The sequence below is a fragment of the Bos grunniens genome, chromosome 25, assembly GCF_055505025.1.
Source record: "Bos grunniens cultivar Pamir isolate PY7600 chromosome 25, Bosgru_T2T1.0, whole genome shotgun sequence".
Classification (NCBI taxonomy): domain Eukaryota; kingdom Metazoa; phylum Chordata; class Mammalia; order Artiodactyla; family Bovidae; genus Bos; species Bos grunniens.
This window is the reverse complement of record NC_141189.1, coordinates 41,622,624-41,642,933: the sequence shown is the minus strand read 5'-3', so window position 1 is coordinate 41,642,933 and position 20,310 is coordinate 41,622,624. Positions and strand designations below refer to the sequence as shown.

The 20,310-nt window shown below is 52.4% G+C and overlaps 2 protein-coding genes across 5 annotated transcripts in view; both read left to right on the top strand.

The window, feature by feature from the left end:
* Positions 1-4,021, top strand: part of CRAMP1 (cramped chromatin regulator 1) — a 44,831-nt gene extending 40,810 nt beyond the window's left edge. For all 3 annotated transcript variants that reach the window (XM_086376423.1, XM_086376422.1, XM_086376421.1), the window contains exon 21: positions 274-4,021. In XM_086376423.1, coding sequence (XP_086232549.1) covers positions 274-438 — 165 coding nt within the window. In that variant the 3' untranslated portion in view covers positions 439-4,021. The remainder of the gene's footprint in view (positions 1-273) is intronic.
* On the top strand, positions 4,015-17,258 carry JPT2 (Jupiter microtubule associated homolog 2). 2 transcript variants are annotated; one of them, XM_086376465.1, is made up of 5 exons: positions 4,626-4,728; positions 7,331-7,470; positions 11,650-11,792; positions 13,881-13,926; positions 14,744-17,258. In XM_086376465.1, exons 1-5 carry the CDS (start codon positions 4,685-4,687, stop codon positions 14,917-14,919), a joined length of 549 nt encoding a protein of 182 aa, XP_086232591.1. In that variant the 5' UTR covers positions 4,626-4,684; the 3' UTR covers positions 14,920-17,258. The 2 variants fall into 2 exon arrangements, with proteins under 2 accessions (XP_086232589.1, XP_086232591.1); XM_086376463.1 differs by lacking the exon at positions 7,331-7,470 and having other exon boundaries at positions 4,015-4,728.
* Positions 17,259-20,310: the final 3,052 nt, after the last annotated feature.

The window sequence follows — 20,310 nt, the reverse complement described above, 5'->3', positions numbered from 1 at the left end:
TCCAGGCAGCCTTGGAGTAGAACCAAGCTGCTGCTCCCTCTCTGCCCCTCTGGCCACTGACCATCCTCCCAGAAGTCTCATGTGGGTGGGGTCCTGCCACTCTGACCTGACTGCCGGGCAGTGGCACTTGTTCACAGAGTGAGGTTCACAGTGACGACCCTGTGGTTGTGATGTGGCTCCTGGGGGGACTCTAACCCTCACCATGGAGGGGCACGCACTGCAGTCTGGCCATGGTGTCCAGCCACCTGCTGACAGGCCTCCCCGTCCCCGCAGGTTGTGGACTCGCAGCTGGTGTGCATGATGAACGAGAACAGTGTCGACTACATCTCCCGCTTCAACGACCTGGCCCAGGAGCTGTCCATCGCCGAGCCCGGCCGCCGGGAGGCTTTGTTTGACGGCGGGGGAGGTGGCCCCCCAGTCACGGACCTGTCCCAGTGACGGTGCCTCGTGGTGGGGGCAGCTGGGGGCTGCGAGGGTGGTGGACGGGGTTGGTGGTCCTCAAGTGTCCGGGGGAACTGTCTTCAGACGGGAGGAAACGCAGGTCAAGTTGGGACTCCCTGGAGACAGTCTGAGCAGAGGCATTTCTGCACCCAGGACGTGTGACGTGCACACAGCCCCGTCCTGCCGGCCAAGGAGACGGGCCAGGACATGCGGAGTCCGGCAGGGGCAGCGTCAGCTGTGGCTGTGGCGTTGAGCCACCCGTGGCAGGGGCGTGGGTCAGGGCCTGTACAGTGCCCATACTTCCACCTTGGCGGTTGTGTTGGATGTTTAGGGGTTTTCTTTTCAAAAGGAAGGAGCGTTGGGCCTGGCTTTTGTTGTTCTGGCTTGGGGAGCTGTGACTTCCTGCTCTCTGCAGGGAGGCTCCAGGCTGTTGCTGCCTTCTCTGCCAAACCTTGCCATGCTCTGGTGGTCCTCTCTGCGGCTGGAGGACAGCTGGGTGTGGCCTGGCTCTGCCTGGTGTCTGCACCGTGACACAGCGGACACTGTAGGGGACACTCCGGTCACAGGGCAGCAGAGGGTCCTGGGCAGTGTAGCGAGTGCCGTCTCTTCAGAAATCCTGGTCCTACCTAGTGCTTCCCTCATCTGGGCTTTTGTCCTGGCTGACTCAACAGGACAGGGAAGAGAATCATGTCTTGCTGTGGGCTGTGTGGACTTCTTGCTAAGCTGGTCAGAAAATGTTTTGCTTGTATTTTAAAATGAGTTAGACGGTGGAGACATTGGAAGAACAGGTCCCTGCTCAGTTGGTTTCTTCCCCGCATCCATCTGTAGGTTTCTTCTTGGTGACCTGAGACATTGTTTCTCTCACTGGGGGATCCCTGAGCACTCTTTTGACTACAGATTAGACCTTACTGATGACCTTGACTCTCGGACACCTTCCTCCCTGGCGTCTTGGACAGATGCCCTTTGCAGGGGAAGTTCTGTCTTCCTCCTGTGGACGTCAGTGCAGAGTATGCCCAGTTCACGTATACAGTCCTTTGCTTGCACTTTGCCTCATGGTCTCCTGTTTCTCTTCTTTCTGTCCCTTCCGGAGTCCAGGTAGGGATCAGACATCAGGCGCAGTCAGAGTGCGCCGAATCCACCTCCCTCTGGTGTGCTCCTTGCGCCGCCTTGGGTGACCAGCAGGGAGTCCAGTGTCCAAGTTTTCCCCAGTGAAGCTAACGGGGCTTCTCTGCCTTCTCGGACTCGGTGGGCCCAAGGTGCAGACTGCCCTCCAGGCACACCCCTTGTGGGTAGGCGCCAGTGCTGTGGTGCTGGATTCCCCACCCACCCACTGCCCACCCTCCACCTGGCAGCCGCAGTCAGTGTGGCTTCCTGAATCCGGCCCAGCCCACCCTTGTTTGTGTTTGTCCCCTCGCCTCCCCCCAGCTCGCTGTGGACCTGCAGCCTTCCCAGCCAGCCTGGCCCCTCTGGCTCCTCCCTTGCCCTTGAGACGAGTTGAGCCAGTATGCGAGGCAGAGCGGAGGGTCCTCGGCATGTGCCTGAGGAGGGGCCACTTGATCACACTGCCTCCCCAGCTCCCTCCTGCCTCTCGAGCTTTCCCAGGGCTCCAGCCTGCCAGGGGTCTCCCTCTTTCAGCTCTGGATCTGGGCACAGACATCAGAGGAAAAGCCTCTGTAGGCAGCTACTCTGGGCTCTTGAGAAGAGTCCCAAGCCCCTGGAGGTCTGAAAGAAAGGGGCGTGGCACCACTTTGTGAAGGGAGACAGACAGCAGTATTTGAGTCCACAGTCTCTCTAAATTAGCTTGTGTTTTGTGATCAGTGTATCAGCTTCTTGAAGTTAGCATCTTATCGAGCCAAACAAGATCAGGTCTGTCTCTGGGCATCTGACTCTGCTAGATCTACAGTGGGCTGGGCTGAGGTTAGGCTACTACCAGCTTTCTCCTTTCCCTACTGTCTGGGACCAGCGATGCCAAGTCACGTTACTGCACCCATGGTGGGGGCAGTGCCCAGTGGCAGCATGCCCCGTGCTGGGGACCATAGAGACCCAGGCTGTTCATCCATCAGGGGGGCGCCCCGAGGCGGTTGGTGGGGAGGTCAGTACCTGTCACCTGGTGATGTCTAGCATGAGGAAAGCTCTGGAGATTTGGATAAGCCTTTGTCAACCCTTTACTCAGCAGCACCTCCCACCTGCGTCTCTCGAATAGACTCCTTGTGGGCGTAGCTGACTGGCCAGTGTCTGCAGTGGGGAGGTGAGTTCCCGAGGCGAGGATTGTCTCTTCTCACCTGTGAAGCTGACATGATTCAGAGAATGCTGCTTCTCTAGCAACCAGACAGCTGTAACTGTTTGCTTGCCATAATAAGGGAAAATGGTGTCATATGTAGCATTAAGACGTTGGATGCATTTTCTCCCAGCCTAAATAATTATATATGTATACAAATAAGCAACTGTTACATTCAAGGCTGGGATTTTTCAAAAGACCCAAGTGGAGAAGCCTCCCACTTCCAGCATCTCCCTCTGCCTTTGCAGTGGAAGATGTGATTGTCTCTGTCTGCACTTGTGGCTGCCTTTGTGTGTTGAAGTATGTTGTGATTAAGACCAGGTCAGTCTCAGAAAAGCCTTTCCCTCATCACTGACGTCATCAGGGATCTTTCTGCTGGCTCGTCTACCCTGAAGAGTGAGACTGAACAGCCCCTGCCTCTAGGCAGTTGTTTTTGTCTTGCTTCTTCATTGTGAATACTCAAGTGATGAGCAGCCCATTCTTCAGAAGGTAGAGAGGCCAGCTGAGGGTCCCCTGTGTCTCCTGGGTGTAGAGTACTTGCTCAGGGCGGAGGGATATTTGGAACCCTTTCATGGGCTGATCCACTCGCTTTCCTGCATCAGTCCTGTTCTCCATTCTGTACCGCAGCCTCATTACTGGTGGTGTTTCTTCAGTTTAATAGCATCTTTAGCTCAGTCACACCGCTGAATCTAAACATGTGCAAAGAAAGGCCACAGAATAAAAAACACTTGAAACAAATGGGAGAAGGAAAATGCCAGTTGCTTTTTTTTCACGTTGAAATCTATCCCAGGTGCATTTAGGAGGAAATATGGCACTTTTGTCTTAAGAAAAACCCAGAGCAAATCTTTCCTGGCTGTCAGACAAACTCCTAACCCTGCAGTACCTTGTATGTCGTGTGAGGGGAGCAAGTCCTGGAAGCACTACAGCAGCCCGCCCTGCTGTTCTGTAGCAGGATAGCCTGCTCCCGGGCTTCTGGGAAGCAGAGATTATTGCTGTTTCTTCTAATAATCGTTAAGCCATATCATCTAAAGTTTTCGGCTTGTTTGAGATGTGAATTTGTTTTATAGATTATAAATATACAGTGTATGTATAAAGCAGAATGCCTGTCCTTCCTGATTATTTTTTGTACCATATTGTAAATTATATTATTTATTCTTTACCAATTTGGGGAATAAAAGGTGTTTGGTTATTTAATATAATAAACAAAAGCTGTTAAACTTCTTATGTTTAAATTTCCAGTTGAACTTGTAAATCTGTTTTTATTATTGTGCATAAATACAATACTAATACTTGGTCTAATAATTACTGTTTCTGCTTTTTTCTTTTTAACTGTGCACTCTGCAAACAGCCCAAGTGGCCATCATCCGGTGTGATCTCAGAGGAATCGATGGACTGTCTACAGTGTAATTTAGAAACAACACCGCTGAATGTATTTTATTTTTGTTTTTTCCAACTAGGAATCAGCTGCACGCTTTATCCCTTGCTTCCCATTTCTTAGTGTTCTTGCCCCCGCGACGTGCAGGACAGAGGAACTGCTGTTCCGTTTCCTTTAGCCATGTATCCACGTGCCATTGACTGACTCGCGAAAACCAGGCTTCTCGGTATAGTCTGGACCGTGCTCACATCGCCTCTCGGTATGGAGGCCGCCGGGTGCTGCGGGGAGTTTTGGCAAGGTGCCCGGATAGAGTCCGACCCCGCCCACCTCAGGGAGCGGGAGGACCATCCCCTTCGGCTTTGCTACCCAATGGTGACGTCCGGCCCCGTGAGCGACATCTACTTTTGCCAATCATCTGCGGGTCTCCGCAAGCCTTCGTCTTATGAGGTGGAGCCCGACACCGCGATAGGCTGCCGCTGCTTGACTGACGTCGGCGACTCCCAATTGGGACGAGCAGGCGGGTCTTTGACCGCGCGGGGCCGGGCGGGAAGGACGGCGCGGTGGACTGGTGGCTCGGAGCGGCGGGCGACATGTTCCGGGCACCAGACAGCGAGGGCGGCCGGGCCGGCCCCAGGTGCGGCGCGGGTGTGGGCACGGTCACGTGGGGGGCGTGCGGGCGGCGGTGCTGCCGCGGTGAGCTCACAGAGCCGGGGCCTCCGCGGCCAGTTGAGGGAGGTGGGCGCGGCCGCGGGAGGCCTGAGGTGCGCCTCTCCGCAACCCGGTCTCAGCACGCGCCGCTTCCTGGGCGGGCGCGCCGCAGACTCTGGCAGAGCGGTCTGCAGCGGCGGGGCGGGCGTGGCGGCGCGGCCGGGACCCCGGCGCCCTGTGGCGTGTGTGCGAGCGGACGGCCCTCAGGGCGAAGTCCCTTCATGGGAGCCCGCAGCCCCGGATTCAGGCTGCGCCCTCTTCCCAGAATCCCGCAGTCGGGGAGCCAGGCGACACCCTCGCCTCTAACTCCGGAGCCAGGGGGTGCCCTCCCCGCTAACCCTGAAGCCGGGGTACGCCCTCGCCTCTCACCCCGCAGCCCGAACCCAGGAGTCGCCCTCCCCCAGTTTACTGACCAGGAAACAGGCAGGACAGCGAGTGACAGAGCAGACCGACTGGGCTTAAACGATCAGGAACACACAGAGCGCGGTGGCTAGCTTTCTGGCTTGGGGAGCACTGGGTACTGGGAGTCACGTAGAGTTCCCCGGGCTGGAGGTGTCCTGCCGTCGAGGGAGCCGGCCGCGAGGTTGAGCTGGTTCTTCCGATGCCTGAAAGTTTCCTATACTGTGAGCCCTTTCTGTGGCCCGGCCGGGCAATAAGAGCAGAGGAGTGTGGCGTTTGTGGAGGTAAACAGTACATAGAATGAAAGGATTGTTTCAACTGCTAAAATCCCTGCAAATTTGAGGGAATCAGGTCAGTATTCAGTAGTACTCCTGGCCAAATCGTCAGTCATTAGCCCCTGTAACAGTGACCACTCATCCCTCCTGTCTGGGTCTGTGCTGATACGGGACCGGAAGTTTATACTGGAGTGCTCATATTGAATCAAGTTTCTGGCCCTGAAAACCGCTGTTCGGCACCGGCACCAGCTGGCCGAGGGCTGCCTTTCTCAGTTGTGTGCACTAAGGACACTCTGTCTTTGTTTACACGGCCTGGCACTGGGTGCCCTGCAAACACTGGTGCAGTTAGCTAGGACGCGCCACAAAGACCACTGCCCCTGGGCTGGCTTCCAAGCTGTGGGAGACAGTGCAGAGCGGCTGCTCTCAACTGATACCTCACTTCTCTGGAGTGTTAGTTTTTTTGAGAAGATGAGGGGAAAGTCCTTCCTTGTAGGATGCTGGAGAAGGAAAAGCCATCTTAATTGGGTGATTAATTGGGAGCCTCTGCTTGGGGTGGGGCTTCCCAGGTGGCACTAGTGGTAAAGAACCTGCCTGCCAATGCAGGAGGTGCAAGAGAAGCAGGTTTGATCCCTGGGTCTGGATAGATTCCCCTAGAGGAGGGCATGGCCACTCGCTCTATTATTCTTGCCCAGAGAATCCTATAGTCAGAGGAGCCTGGTGGGTTACAGTCCATGGGGGTGCAGAGTCAGACACGACTGAGCCACTAAGCACGCGTGCTTGGGATCCGTTAGCAGCTGCGGATCTTGAGGCCATGTTAAAGGAAGGGAATCAAGTGGTGGCTGTTAAGAGGACTAGGTCAGATTTCTGTCTTAAAGCCCTGCTTTTGTTTTCTTGCTAAGGGATTATCTGGTGTTAAAGGGATTTTAAAAGCGTCATGCTTCAGCCATTGTTAACCTGAGGTCTTTTAAGCTGTAGGGTGTATATTTGTAAAGAACTTAATCCAAGTCTGTATTGCAGCTTGACTCTGAACCACCGGTCCCCAGTAGCTTTTATGGGACATGGGGATAGGCTGTTGAGGGGGCTGGTGGTGGGGGCAGGCCTTGACGAGCGTGGGCCCCTCCAGGCAAGCGTCAGTGTTACGGTCCCTGCCTCTGCAGTGGTCTGCTTGCAGTGTGTTGTCACATGCCTTGCACTGCTGCTGCTGCTAAGTCGCTTCAGTCGTGTTCAACTCTGTGCAACCCCGTAGACGTCAGCCCACTAGGCTCCTTTGTCCCTGGGATTCTCCAGGCAAGAATACTGGAGTGGGTTGTCATTTCCTTCTCCAATGCATGAAAGTGAAAAGTGAAAGTGAAGTCGCTCAGTTGTGCCCGACTCTTAGTGACCCCATGGACTGCAGCCTACCAGGCTCCTCTGTCCCTGGGATTCTCCAGGCAAGAGTACTGGAGTGGGGTGTCATTGCCTTCTCTGGCCCAGCACTGCTGCTGCTGCTGCTGCTGCCGCTAAGTCGCTTCAGTGTCCGACTCTGTGCGACCCCAGAGACGGCCCAGCACTACTGTCTGCTAATTAAAATGACAGTGAAACTCCATTGAACTGGCTCCATTTGCTTGTTTAAGGGAAACGTTTAATTTTACTGATGAGAGGTCCCAGCAGTAACTTGAGAGCCTACACACCTCTGGAGGTCTTGGCAGAACCAAGTTGTGCCAGGAAAACCTTTATGGGAACTCATGGGCAGGTGGGAAGGTTTGCTGGCTGGCCATGAGCACGTCGTGCCCCTCCACAGGCATCTGCCTCAGCCCCTGGACGGTGGTGCCTGGGCTAGCCACCATCGGTCCCTCACAGCCTCTCTGCTTGCAGGGCTGCAAAGCCTCCGGGAGGAGAGCCAGGCGATCGTCCAGAGGAAGCCGCGCCTCCCCGCAGGCCGGACAGGATGGCTTCTAATATTTTTGGACCAACTGAAGAACCTCAGAACATACCCAAGAGGACCAACCCCCCCGGTACGGGCCTGTGACTCTTTAATCCTCTGGCCTCTACCTGCTCTCTTTTATGCTGCTCTTTTGATAAAAAAAAATCTCTCTCTCTTTGTATCAGTCCTTTCAAATGCTTTCTGGTGTGGCATATCCCCTGCCGTCAGTCCTGGAGAGGAAGGGAAGTTTGATCCTGACTTAAGCTCTGTGTCCTCCAGGTCGTTGTGGACTTGCTCCTCACCTGTGAGCAGATAGTGGCCGTGTGCAGGCGCCGAGGCGGGCACACAGGCACGTGCTGGGGCTCTGCTCCCCACTGGGGAGGCTCCCCGCATCAGCTGATGGACTCCTTCAGGTTCTTGAACTTGCCTGCAAGCTGTGTGTTCAGAGTATTCTTAATCAGATTGTGAGCAGGATTGAAACTAACTAAAAAGGACGGCTCAGCCTGGCGTGCAGCCCTGCGGCTTCTCAGTCCTTACGCACCCTTTAGTGGCTCCAGTGGGAGGAATCTCAGAAGAGCCTTTCTCTTGGCTGATGGCTGGTCCAGCCACTGTGTGTGAGTGACCACACAGTGGTAGTTACCTGAGGGGCCTTCCCCATCTGTGTCCACACGGGAAAAGCAAAGTTTGTACCATCCTTAAAGGTCTGAGAGATGCAACACAGAAGTAAGTGTTTCAGACAAATGATGAAGTCAAACAGAACTGGAGCTGGAACTGCTCCCTTCCCTGTCCTGATGCTGGGTACAAATATCGCTTCACAGACCTGGAGCAACAAAAGCAATGGATGCAAACGCTGGATTTTCGTGTGGTTTTCAGTGGTCAGGTGGGGTGGAGGTTTGCAGTATCTTTGGATTTAGTTACGGCAGAGAAGCAGGTGGTTTTGTTGGGTGTTTTTTTAATTTTTGGTTATGCTGAGTCTTTGTTGCTGCACGTGGCTTCTGGTTGCAGAGCACAGGCTCGAGGGCGCACGGGCCTCAGTAGTTGTGGCTCCCAGGTTCTGGAGCAGCGGCTCTAGCTGTGGGGCATGGGCTTAGTTGTTCTGCGGCATCATCCCAAACCCTCCGGACCAGGGACTGAACCCGTTTCTCTTGCATCGGCAGGTGGATTCTTATCCACTACACCGCTAGGGAAGCCCAAGAAGCAGGTGGTTCTTACTGAGGAACATTCTCATGCACCCAGTTGATGGGTGCAGAGCCCGAGTGCTCAGCCCTGCGCATCCTTTGTACCAACCATGTGCTGTGGCAGGTAGACTCAAACGTGGTCACCTAGGGGTGGGCACGCTGGCTGCCGGGGCGTAGCACCGTGGCGTCTGCAGCTGTCTCTGGGGCTTCGGGTTCTCTAGGAAGTATGCCACATGGGGTAGTTCTGCTTTGCCAGGCTCTTGAAAATCTATGACCCCTTGGCAGCCTGGCCTCCTACCCAACTAGAGAGTTAGAAAACCAAAGTGTAACAACAGCCTGGGGGCACCCTGTGCTGAAATCTCTGCTCCGCGCGGTCCTGTTGTTTTGGGTTTGTTCTCTGTCCTGCCAAGGGCTCTGAGATGAGAGCTGAGCAGTTAACAAATGCTGGAATCCCCTCCGCCTCCCATCACCCAGAAGCGCATTTTAACTGGTGAATGAATTAACATGGAGAAACACTTTTTAAAAAGGAAGGCAGGAAGGAGCGAGGGGAGAAAATCACCCGTGAAGAAGTCTCACCGGCAGCTGAGAAGGGAACCTGCAGGTGCATCCCGCCCGGCAGACTCACCCCGTGGACTCTGGGGAGGTCCCCTGCCGCCCGCCGACTAATCGCGTGCGGAACAGGGGCCTCACTGCTGGCTGGCCCTGGACATGGACCTGGGCTGCTTGGTACCGTGTGTCACCTACTCTCCTGGTTTAGACCTGAAGGTGGGGATGGATGTGGGCAGGCTGTTTGGTGTTTGCAGGGCTTGTGCAGGGTGCTGGCTGTCTCCACAGCCTGGGGAGATACATGATCCCCTCTGAGGGGGAGCTGAGGCTCAAGTCCACCAGCCAGTCTGGGCCTCAGCTCCCTGGCAGCAGAACTCGCCATTGGATACAGGTTTTCCTGACTACCGGCTTACCTCCAAATACTCCAAGTGGGGCCGACTTCCTGAAACGGCATCGCCAGGTCAGTATAAAATGCTGGTGCTTCTTTGCCTGGTCTTCAGACACGTCTTCCAGGGCGTCAGCAGCGCCCACTTCCCACACTCCACCAGCACAGGGTCATGTCTCCTGAGATTTGGGTCTCTAAAAAGTGTATCTTGGATTCATTTTTCTCTCGTTACGAATGAGTTGAGCATCTTTTCCACCTTGAAAGTGGAATTCATCTTTCAGGTAAAGTGTTGAGTAATAAACGCACAGTGTGATTACTTTTCATAAAGTTCAAAACAGAACCGTGGTGTTTTTCGAGCGTGTACTGACGAAGGTGAAGGGGAGGGAACCTCCAGTCAGACTGACCCACGCTCACCTGTGATCATTGCTGGAATGTTTGCTTTGTTTGTGTCTCAGGAATTTCTCTGCGTCGTGTTTCACAGTTTTTAAAATGTCTTTAAATGAGCAGTGCTTTTAGCCAAAACCTTCAGATTGAGTTGCTTTTATTTTTGTCTCGCATTTTAAAATAAGCAGAACACTCATCTTAGAATTTCCGTAAGCGTGACCAGCAACAGCTCAGTAACAGGCACTCGGGTGGCCTTGGACAGCAGCTTTTCTGCACTTTTTGGCCTGGATATTTTTGCTGATGACACCCAGTAACAGCAGCGTGTCTGGGAGCTTCCTCTCCAGGCCCTCCTCCGCCCAGCCCCTGTGTGCTGACTCCAGCCAGGTGCTGTCCTACAGTTGGTAGTGGCTGAGCGGGACCCAGCCTGTGGGAACCTGGGCGGCTGTGGCTGGGACTGGAAGGCTTGCGATCAGCCTGATGTGACGTGGATGTGTGCCTTTTCCTGCAGTCAGACCCACCTGTTCTCTAAGCTTCTCCCACCCCAGAAAGGGTTCTCGTGCTGGGTTCTGTCCTCAGAGTTCTGCTGCTCGCCCGTCCTGTCGGTGTGCGTCATAACAGCCAAGAAGTGACTGGAAATTTTAACTTCTTGGAGGCAGTCAGCAAAGATCACTGCTGTAAAAATGAGCACATTTAGAATCCTAAGCTCCCACACCACTGCTGCCACCCCAGTTGGGGGGTGCGGAATACTGGAGTACCAGTGCCCTTTATCAGATCCAGCTCTTTAAGGACACCCTTCTGCCTGCAGCATGGAAGCTGTGTGCCGTCCACACTATCTTGCGTTGTTTCACTGAGCAGTGTGTCCAGCATTGTGTGAGCGTTGGACACACACGAGCTGCAGTGAATCTTGACTCCTCTCAGCGCCTTGAGGCGGGAGGGGCCTTTATTACCACCGCTTTGAGGGTGAGGAATGGGCACAGAGGGGCTGGGTAACTCGTGTCTGGTCTCAGCTGCGTGTGGAATGCGCCTTCTTTCTCCTGTGAGATTGTAAATCTTAGCTCGGCACTCGGTGGAAGGGAGGCGCTGGTGTTTGCTGATTGCAGGGGTGACTGGCCGGCGCCATGTGCTAGAGTCTTTCTGTTTAATGTCAGCATCTACGTCCCATGTCTATGCCCCAGCCATCAGCTTATAAGAACTAACATCTGAGATGCATATTTTCAAAGTAGCTCGTCAAATCGTTTCTGTTCGTCAGCAAAGATGTTAAATATCTGTAATTCACTGGCATATCTAATTGTCATTGGAAGTTCCAGCCAGATTGAGGTCAGGAGAATGACTAATAAATGTTTTCCAAATTGCAGGTTTGCCTTGAACAGGGCATGTTAATTCAGTTCTGTCCATCTCACCTCAAAAGTTAGCAGCTGTTTGCCTTTAATGTATGAAAGAACTTTTCTGGGTTTAATGCAGAAGATTCTTGAGCAGAAAAATCTGAAAAGTTCAGGGTTAAGGACACTCTAGAGGAGAAAATGCTGTTTTAGACCACCTGCCCGTCTTGCCCCTCACAGCCAGCCCAGTGCAGTTCAGGTCCAGTGATGAAGGCCCAGCTGACCCCGAGAAGGGGCTGGGTGTGATGTGGGTCTTTCAGGATCCCTCGTCAACCCAGTCACCTCACCCTCAGCCTGAACTCAGGACTGGTCACCGTGAGGGGAGGTCTCTGAAGTGACCAGTGTGGAGGGGTTGGGTGGGTGTTCCGGGCCGCTCACCACTCTGCTTGTTTCTGCAGGGGGAAAAGGAAGCGGTATATTTGACGAATCAGGGCCTGTGCAGACTCGACCGCGTCTGAACCCACCGGGGGGCAAGACCAGTGACATTTTCGGGTCCCCTGTCGCTGCTGCCTCGCCCACGGCGCACCCAAACAAGCCCAAGGTACGGATGCTCTCAGAGGGCAGGCCTAAGGGTGAGAAAGGCAGAGCTGGTGCCAGGCACTTGGCTAAAACTGTTCCGAGCGGGTATGGCGTGCCTTAGGAGGAGACAAGGCGGGTGACGTTGCTTTTCCTGGCTGCGGCCATTAGTCATCGGGGCTGCCCTGAGTCATCGGGGAGTGTGCTCCAGCCTCGTGATGACGAGCCCTGGGGGTCGCTGGTGGCAGGGGCGGCCGACTGCAGGCAGGCCACCACTCTTCTCTATGAGCCACGAAGAACTGCTGAGGATACTGATAAAACTGAACTTAACACGGGGAGCTTACCTCTTGGCAACATTTCACTGTTGTCATCAGTCAGTAAGTAGGATAGCTACACTGGATTAAAATTCACCAAATACTTAGAATTTATGGGTTCCCGCTACTATTTTTAAAAATCTAGTTTGTCCCCTTTGGAGAATGTCCATCTGGAAAACTGCTGACGGATAGAATCAGGCACTTATTTAGCCAGTGTTTCTCCATGAAATGTACGTACCTCGGGATGACAGCTTCTGAGGGAAAGTTTCCTCATTCTAAAGTATTCCAGCCCGTAAATGACGAGTGAATAACAGAATTCAGAAATGACCATTTTGCAAGCTTGTAATGAAATTGTAAATCCAGGAAGCGATCATCAGTGGCTGCTTATACATCAGAAAACAGGACACCTCCAGAAATGATGGACTTCATGCTAGAAATTCATCACGGGCCACCTTTGAATTCTTGTCAAAACAACCAAACTGAATCCAAGCAAACCTCCTATTAATTGATGACACAGGGATTCAATCAGAGTAACGCCGAATATAGGAAACAATATGGATTCCTTTTCAAAGACTGATGGTTGGAGAGTATGTCAAGAACCCCTACAGTTCAACAGCAAAAAGACAGATACATAGCATACCCAGAGATGGGTAAAGGCAAGGGGGAGAGATGAAATGGAAATCTGGGGTCGGCAGATGTGAACTATTTTATATGTGATGATTAAACAAGGTCCTGCTGTGTAGCACAGGAAGCTATACTCGATAACCTGTGAGGAACCGCAGTGAAAAAGCTTATAAAGAAGAATGTATGTGTGTATAGTTGAATCACTCTGCCATATAGCAGAAATTAACACAGCATTGGAAGTTAACTATACTTGAAAAAAATAAATTTTTAAAAATAAAAATTTCAGAACCAAAAAAGGGAGGGGGCAAAGGATGTGAATAGACGTTTCTCTAAAGAAGACATCCAAACGGTCAGTCAGCACATGATCGGTAGGGAGATGCAAATCAGAATCACAGAGAGAGACCACCTCACATGTACTGGGATGGCTGTTATCAAAAAGACAAAGTAAGGAATGGTGAGGACGTGGAGAAATTGGAACCCTCCTACACTGCTCTGGGGAATGCATAATGGTGGAGCCACTGTGGAAAACAGTTTGGCAGTTTCTGAAGAAGTTAAAACACAGAATTTTACTGTATGAACCAGCAGTTTTAGGTATATAACCTCAGTTGTGAAAACAAACAGATACTCGGGGAGACCTGTTTTAATGCATTGTTCTCAGTGACCAAAGGGTGGATACAACCCAGCTGTTCCATCACCAGATGACTGGGTGAGCCAGATGTGCTGCGCCGCGCACATGCTGGGGATCGCTCAGCTGCAGAGAGCAGCGGGGTTCTGTCACACGGGTGGGCCGTCAGTGAGAGCGCGTGCTAAGGTTAAACTGGACCCTGCTTGAGACGTTTAAGGAGTCATTAATTTTTGCAGTTCAAAGAGCTGCATCTTGGAACATTTATGGATCAGTGAAATATGGGATTTGCTTTCGAATCAGCCAGTGAGGGGGGTGGGGGCTGGAAGCTGGCAGGACTCTGGCCGAGACCAGAGTGGAGGCGGGCTGTGGAGCAGGGTTACCTGGGGGCTCACAGGACTCTTCCTGAGGCTTTGTTTCCGGTTAAAACTGTCCAAATAGACACTTTTTAAAGATAAAGTAGACCCGGGTCACCCGCACCTTTCTCCTCGTCCACCTGAGCAAGGCCGCAAGTATCCGAGCAGCGGATTGACCTGGGTTTGCCTCGTTGCAGGACCACGTGCTCCTGTGTGAGGGAGAGGACACGCCAGACCTCAGAGGTGAGCTCACTGTCCGTCCCTTGCCCGGGCTCAGCTCTGCGGGCGCTGCTGGTGGACCGGGAGGGGTCGCTGTGCCCCAGCCCACCTGCTGATGAAGACGGCAGAGTTGTGACCGTGGGCGGGTTTTGTGTAGGGAGGAGGCAGGGGAAATGGGCTCAGTTACTCAGTGACAGCGTTCCTGCTGGCTTTTCTGCACCTCCTGTCCGTGCTGGTCAGTCTGGGCCTCAGGCCACAGCGTCCTCTTCTAGAAGCTGATCTTGTATAGTGAAGAGCAGAGGTCCAAAGCCTTTAATGAACTCTGACCAGAGGCTACATGGCAGCGGGGGGTGGGGGGGTGGGAGGGATGGGGGGCGGGGAATGCAGGGCTGCACGTTGCAGGGCGGCCTCCCCCAGGTCACCCCACGGTGGGCTGCCTGCTCGTGGGGCTGGGTGTCAGGCTCAGTCCCCAAGTGTCCCGACCTGACTGGATGCTAATTTCTGCTTTCAGTTGATGAAGAGGTGGGAACGGGGTCAGTCAGGAAGTCCAGGGAAACCTGCCTGGGCCCTCCACTTAGGACGAGCTCCTCACCCTTCTCACTCGCTCTGAGGTTTTCTTGTCAGACTTGAGGTGGTAGGGAGCAGCACCGAGGCCAGCCAGCAGCGCGGAGACAACCCCTGGGGGTTCCCCCGAGGATGGCTCAGGGCCTTCCGTTCTGACCTGGCCTGACACCATGCCCGTGCCTGCTGCTCCAGGGCGCAGACTTTGGTTCGCGTGTGCAGCTTGCCTACCAGGTGGTGGGCAGCCACTGACAGGCCCTGTGCTGACTCTGTCCTGCAGCCAGTGCCTCACCCAGACAAGAGCCAGGCGAGCCTGGCGGCCCGAAAGAAGCAGCCCGCGTCCAGGAGCCCGCGCCCGCTGTCGACAGCCACGAACCCCGGCTGGGCCCCCGGCCTCGCTCCCACAACAAAGTCCTGAACCCGCCCGGAGGCAAGTCCAGCATCTCCTTCTACTAAGAGGCCTGCCGTGTCCCATAGCCAGACAAGAAACTCCAGAGATAGGATTTCAGATAGTGTAGTTCCTTTAGCCCGCAGGAGAGGGTGGGGAGAGGGTCTCGGGTGGACACCTGAAGCTGCCGTCCTGTTCACGGTCATCTCGAGATGAAGACCCACCTTCTGGACTCCGAGGGAGAAGGCGGGGCCCTGGTGTGAGAGGAGCTCCCAGGTGGGCGGGAGGGGAGTGGAGCCAGACCAGTTGCCCCCAAGAAGTGGGGTCTCACGTCCGTGGTGTGTTGGCTAATTGGGTATCTAGGGATCACTAACACAGTAGCAGAGCTTAAAGCCTTTGAGAGAAAACCAAAACCGCGGGTCCGCCACTACGGGACAGAGGAGCCACTCCGGGAACTTGTTTGGCCCCAATGTTTTTCACCTCCGTTCCAGAGATTTTCTTGAAACGTCTTGATTGCTTTTCCTCAGCAGCTGTCAACAGAAAACCAAAATGCTGTGTTCCGTCATACACTTTATGGAGGGATTTTGCACCCTGCTTCTGCCCTCTCAAACCTCAGCCAGGTCTTACGTAGGAATCTCTGCTTTTGTCCACGAGAGACTGGTTTAGACTCTTTACAGGCAGTCTTGCTTGTGAGTTATTCCTTTTTTCCTCATCAGCCTTAAGTCTGGGCCTTTACTCCTCACCAGTGATGTGGACTGCTCCCTTCACCAGTGACACTTCCTGTCGGCAAGACCACTACCTTCTACAGGACTTTAAAACTACCCAGACGTGTCCAGGCACTGGCGTTCTTGTTCCTGTGTCCTCTATGTTCCTGCTGACAGTGGGAAGAATAGATGCCTGAGAACCCTGGGTTCTTAGGTTTGGCTTCTTTGGTAATAGCTCAAGACCTATTCTCAAGTGCCAGCTTTACTTTAGTAACTGTTGACTCTGATCTGTTTCTGACACCTTTCTAGAAAAAAGTCTGTCGCTCAGGTACACCAAAGAGGAAGGAGAGTTTTCTTAGCCCACCCTTTTAAAGCTTTGCAGAACCTCTGGGCCATATTCAGTTTCCAGACAAGACTTAGAGACCTTAGGCCAGGAGATTAAATAGTTGGGCAGTAAATTCTCAACTGGCTCATTCCATGGTATTTGCCAGCAGAGATGCCAGACTGGCAAGAGTTGTGATGCTGTAATCTGTCAGATGGAAGTTTCTCCCATTGAGCCTCTAAAGGGCTACAGTGTCAGTACCTGTACTGCAGTCACGAGAGACCAACAGTTTGGGTGGGGGGACTACTGGTACGAGTGCCTACTAAGTTCATACAGGTGCTGGAAACGTCTTCATTACTACAGTGTGGCCATGCTCGTAGTGGCCTGAACACTCCAGTGCCTGTGGGAGCTCCCTGCCAGGCTCCACACCCTCCACCAGTGCTGGGGGTCCGCATGGTGCTTGCCAACCAAAGACCCGCTCCTGTCCACCTGCTTACTTTGGAGCTGAGAAACTCTCATTCCATGTGATTCTCTCAAGCACCTCCTGTCTCCCTCTAGCCTTCAAGTGGTCGTTTATAAAAAAGTTGTCTGGAATTCAGAGCATTTTTTTCCCCATTAAAAACTGACGTAACTGGTGATTAGCTTTTAAGCTCAAACTCACTGACTTACACAAGTTACAATGAGATGTTCCAAAAGTAGATGTGAACTATTTATAACTCTTTTGTTGTGTTCTTTAACATACAAGAAAACAATTTGTGAACTCCATATTGGATGGCCAAGAAGACCCTGACATGCTGCTGGCCCTTGGGGCTTCAGTCTTACCGTCAGCCGCACGAGGGGAAGAGCTTTCTAAATCCGTCCCCTCGCAGGGACTTTGGGGCAGAGCTGGGAACCAAGGCGGGCAGGCTGGGGGAAGAGATCACCACCAGGGCAGAGCCCAACGCAGCAGGACCACATCGCCTTACTCTTGTCCCCAGCTTCCCTCTTCCTTTCCCTCCTTGGGGCTGTGGGCCTGGGTTGAGGGAGCTGGGATGGTCTGGTCAGGGGAGAAGCCGCAGAAAACTTTGCTCCTTTGAACCTGATGGGGGAGGCCATTTGTATTTAGAAAATGCTCTGTACATTGGGGATTGCCTGTGTTTGGGAGGTTCATTAACTCTCTGCATCCTTTTCTCAGCCTCCAAGCTACATTGAGAAATTACTGGTCTGTGTTTTTCTTAAGCCTTAAAACTTTTTTTACATGCATTTGGTGCCAACTTTTTTGTAAAGCTGTCATTGGAAACAACAAACCTGTGCTCACATCACAATGTAACCTTGAGAGGAGCCTGTTTTTTTACAAGGCAGGAGTGGGTGGAGCTGTTGAATTAAACTTAGCAATCATGTACTCATGCTTGTTGGTCATGTGCATAGTGTGTGTGTGTCCACTCGAGGGTGGGCGGGTGGGCAGACGGTCCTGTGTGCTCACGTGTTCCCTCTGCATCCATTCTCCAGAGCTTGAACTCTGCTCCTTTCCTCACAGCTCTTCATTGGTTGAAGGGGTTTGCCTTTTTATTTATTTATTTTTAAGCCAGAAGATGCCCAAATTAATCTTCTGAAAGTTTATGGATTCAAGGTTTTTTCATTTGAAAACCAAAAACTTAGCTTATAAAACAATGGATGGGAATGTGGCAGTGTTCTTTTAGTTTCTGTAAATTGAAGGTAATGATTCTTTTTTCTCTTAACACCACTCATTTTCCTGCAGAACTTGCCTCTGAGTTGACTTTGAAACTGCCCTGAAGCCTGGCCATGAATAGATGAAAGTGGAGTCGCTCAGTCATGTCCGACTCTTTGTGACCCTATGGACTGTAGCCTATCAGGCTCCTCTGTCCATGGGATTTTCCAGGCAAGAGTACTGGAGTGGGCTGCCATTTCCTTCTCCAGGGGATCTTCCTGACCCAGGCATCAAACCCGGGTCTCCAGCACTGTAGACAGATGCTTTACCAATTTGAGCCACCAGGGAATTCCATGAATAAAGTGCTGAGCTATTAGAATCTGCCTGTAGATTTGCGTCCTATAGAAAAAGCATAGATTGTTTTTCCTTTCTATATATTAGCCATTTTCATATGTCCTGCAAGCACATTTGATATCCTTACGTGTATTAAGTGGACTGGGGGGAATGGAGCTACTTAGCCTGCCTGGAAAGCCCCCTAGAAGAAGCTTCACCCCGTTCTGCCAACTACCAGGGCCAACCAACTACCAGGACAGCACTTAAGAGAGAAACCCGACATAGGTGACCTGGCACTGTCTTCACTTGTTCATCTGAAAATGTTTCTGAGAGTGCTGCGTGTGCTCCCGGGACTGGGTGGGGCAGTGGCACCTACTTGTAGCAGCTGCTCCAGCCGCGGCCAAGCACTGAGGCCTCAGCCTCAGTGAGTTGTCGCAGCCTGTTTGTCTCCAGAGGCCAGGCAGTGGCTGAGTCAGAGGACCAGGGTGGCTCCCCTACGTTATGGGGCAGAAATGAAAACACCTAAGGGCTCCCTCTTCAGTTCCGTGCCTTGTCTAGAAACACACTGGCTCTTTTGACAGTGAAACTTGTTCTAACACCTTTGTGAGTCGAACCCTGCAAGGACGTCTGTCTCATCCCAGGTTATCCTGTTAATTTCTTCTGAACTTTTGTTATGTTCTTAATCCTTAGCATTCTTGGAGCTCGGGAATGAAGTTTCGTGTTATATGTGTGACTACAAAGTACAGGCATTTGGGATGAATACTTAGAAATTAAAGTAGAATTTTGAAACCTGTGTGTCTGGACATCTTACATTTTAGGGTCTTAAAATGAGAAAAAAAAGCTGAATAGCCAATTGTCTTTACAAATCTGAAAGGAAGCAAGTTCTAATTCAGTTAGCTTGAGCTCTGAGTGTGCTAGTATTCAGTAAGCATCAAAAATTATCCAGCATATCATTTTGTTAAAACTTTATTTTCTCTAACCAATTTCAAGTAATCTGCCCAAACATGTGAAAACTAATAAAGTTGATGCCAAATCATTTGGCCTCTCACTGCTGTGGTGGCTGCTGTACTCTATTAGATATTGCAGTAACTCAAAAGGGCCTACATTTCCCGGAGAGGACTAGGGTAGAAATCTAAAACATTCCCCAAAACATTCACAACCTTCCTCTGTAACTTGTTCACCAGAAGAAACATTTCATCTGTCCTGGCTTATCATTTTGAGAAAATAAAACTAACATGTCTATATTTATTGCATGCTTAACTATTTGCTAGAGATGATACTAAACTCCTTTCATGGTCTTCCTAATGTTCCCAGTAGGTTGGTAATTGTTTTAGGCTCAGTTTTCCAGTTGGCCAGGATCAAACCCCAGGCAGGCTGAATGTGAGACTGAAAAGCTCCAGCCTTTACTGAGTGGGGCGGGTGAGCATCCATACAGCAAGGGGAAGAATGTGAACAGTATTTAGGGCATGACCCAGAGGAACTTTCATGGGTGCAATCAGGTTAGTGGACTTCACTTTGAAGCACTGCATCAGGAAGGACAGGGATAAAAAGCATTTCTGTTGGCACTCAGCTGCCACTCATGGGTTTTTGATCAGGATTCACACCATCTGTGTGGTCCCCAAAGCTGAAAGTGTATGTCTTGGGTTCACGGTCTCATGTCAGTGGAACAAAATGGAAATCAAGTGGCTAAAAGTGGAAGAAATAAGGGCCTATAAAAACTGGTAGAATTAGTCAAACAGGACAAATGGAAACTTAACCGTTGAGGGACTTCCTGCCATCACTGCAGGGGGCACAACTGCCATCCCTGGTCGGGGGAACTAAGAAGATCGCATGTGTCCCGCACCTCCCCAAAATCGCTGAAATTAAAAACCTGGTGTAGGAGTTAGGTTACACAGCTCAAGTGAAACTGGGAAATAAGTTACACAGTATCAGGACACAGAAGTGAACTAAATGAGATTTCGTTACTGGATTTAGGATGAGCCGTCAACTTGCGGAGGGAACACGGGAGGGCGCGGGCACTGGGGAGGGAGTTGGGAAAGCCTACTCAGGAGCACGCACTGCGGTGCAGTGAAGGTCCACTGCTACCAGGCCGGCACCGCGGGCACCTCAGGGGAGGGAGGGGCGCGCGAGGATACCGCCCATTTCTTTGTAGGCAAGGGTGGACACACGGACGCTCGCTAAGTTCCTAAATCGTACAGGGTCATTTATATATACTCTTCGGAGAGACGCCGTCACTTTATAAAAGTCCACTCCGGCGGCACGGGCGATAGCGCCTCGGACACGCGTGACAGGAAGCGGTCCCTGCCCCGCTCGACTGAGCTTCCGGCCCGGGGACGGGTTTCCTCCTACGTCACGGCCCCTGCGACCCCTAGCGGCTCAGCGCCGCGGGGCTCCAGCGGGCTCCGCCCCCTCAGTCTGGCGGGCGGGACTTCCGGGCGGCGGGACTTCCGGC

Bases quoted from the DNA above. Each gene is read 5' to 3' on its own strand.
- JPT2 (XM_086376463.1), top strand. From the start codon at position 4,356: ATGGAGGCCGCCGGGTGCTGCGGGGAGTTTTGGCAAGGTGCCCGGATA. The intron at 4,729-11,649 runs GTGCGGCGCGGG...TTGTTTCTGCAG, and splicing joins GGCGGCCGGGCCGGCCCCAG to GGGGAAAAGGAAGCGGTATA. The intron at 13,927-14,743 runs GTGAGCTCACTG...TCTGTCCTGCAG, and splicing joins GGACACGCCAGACCTCAGAG to CCAGTGCCTCACCCAGACAA.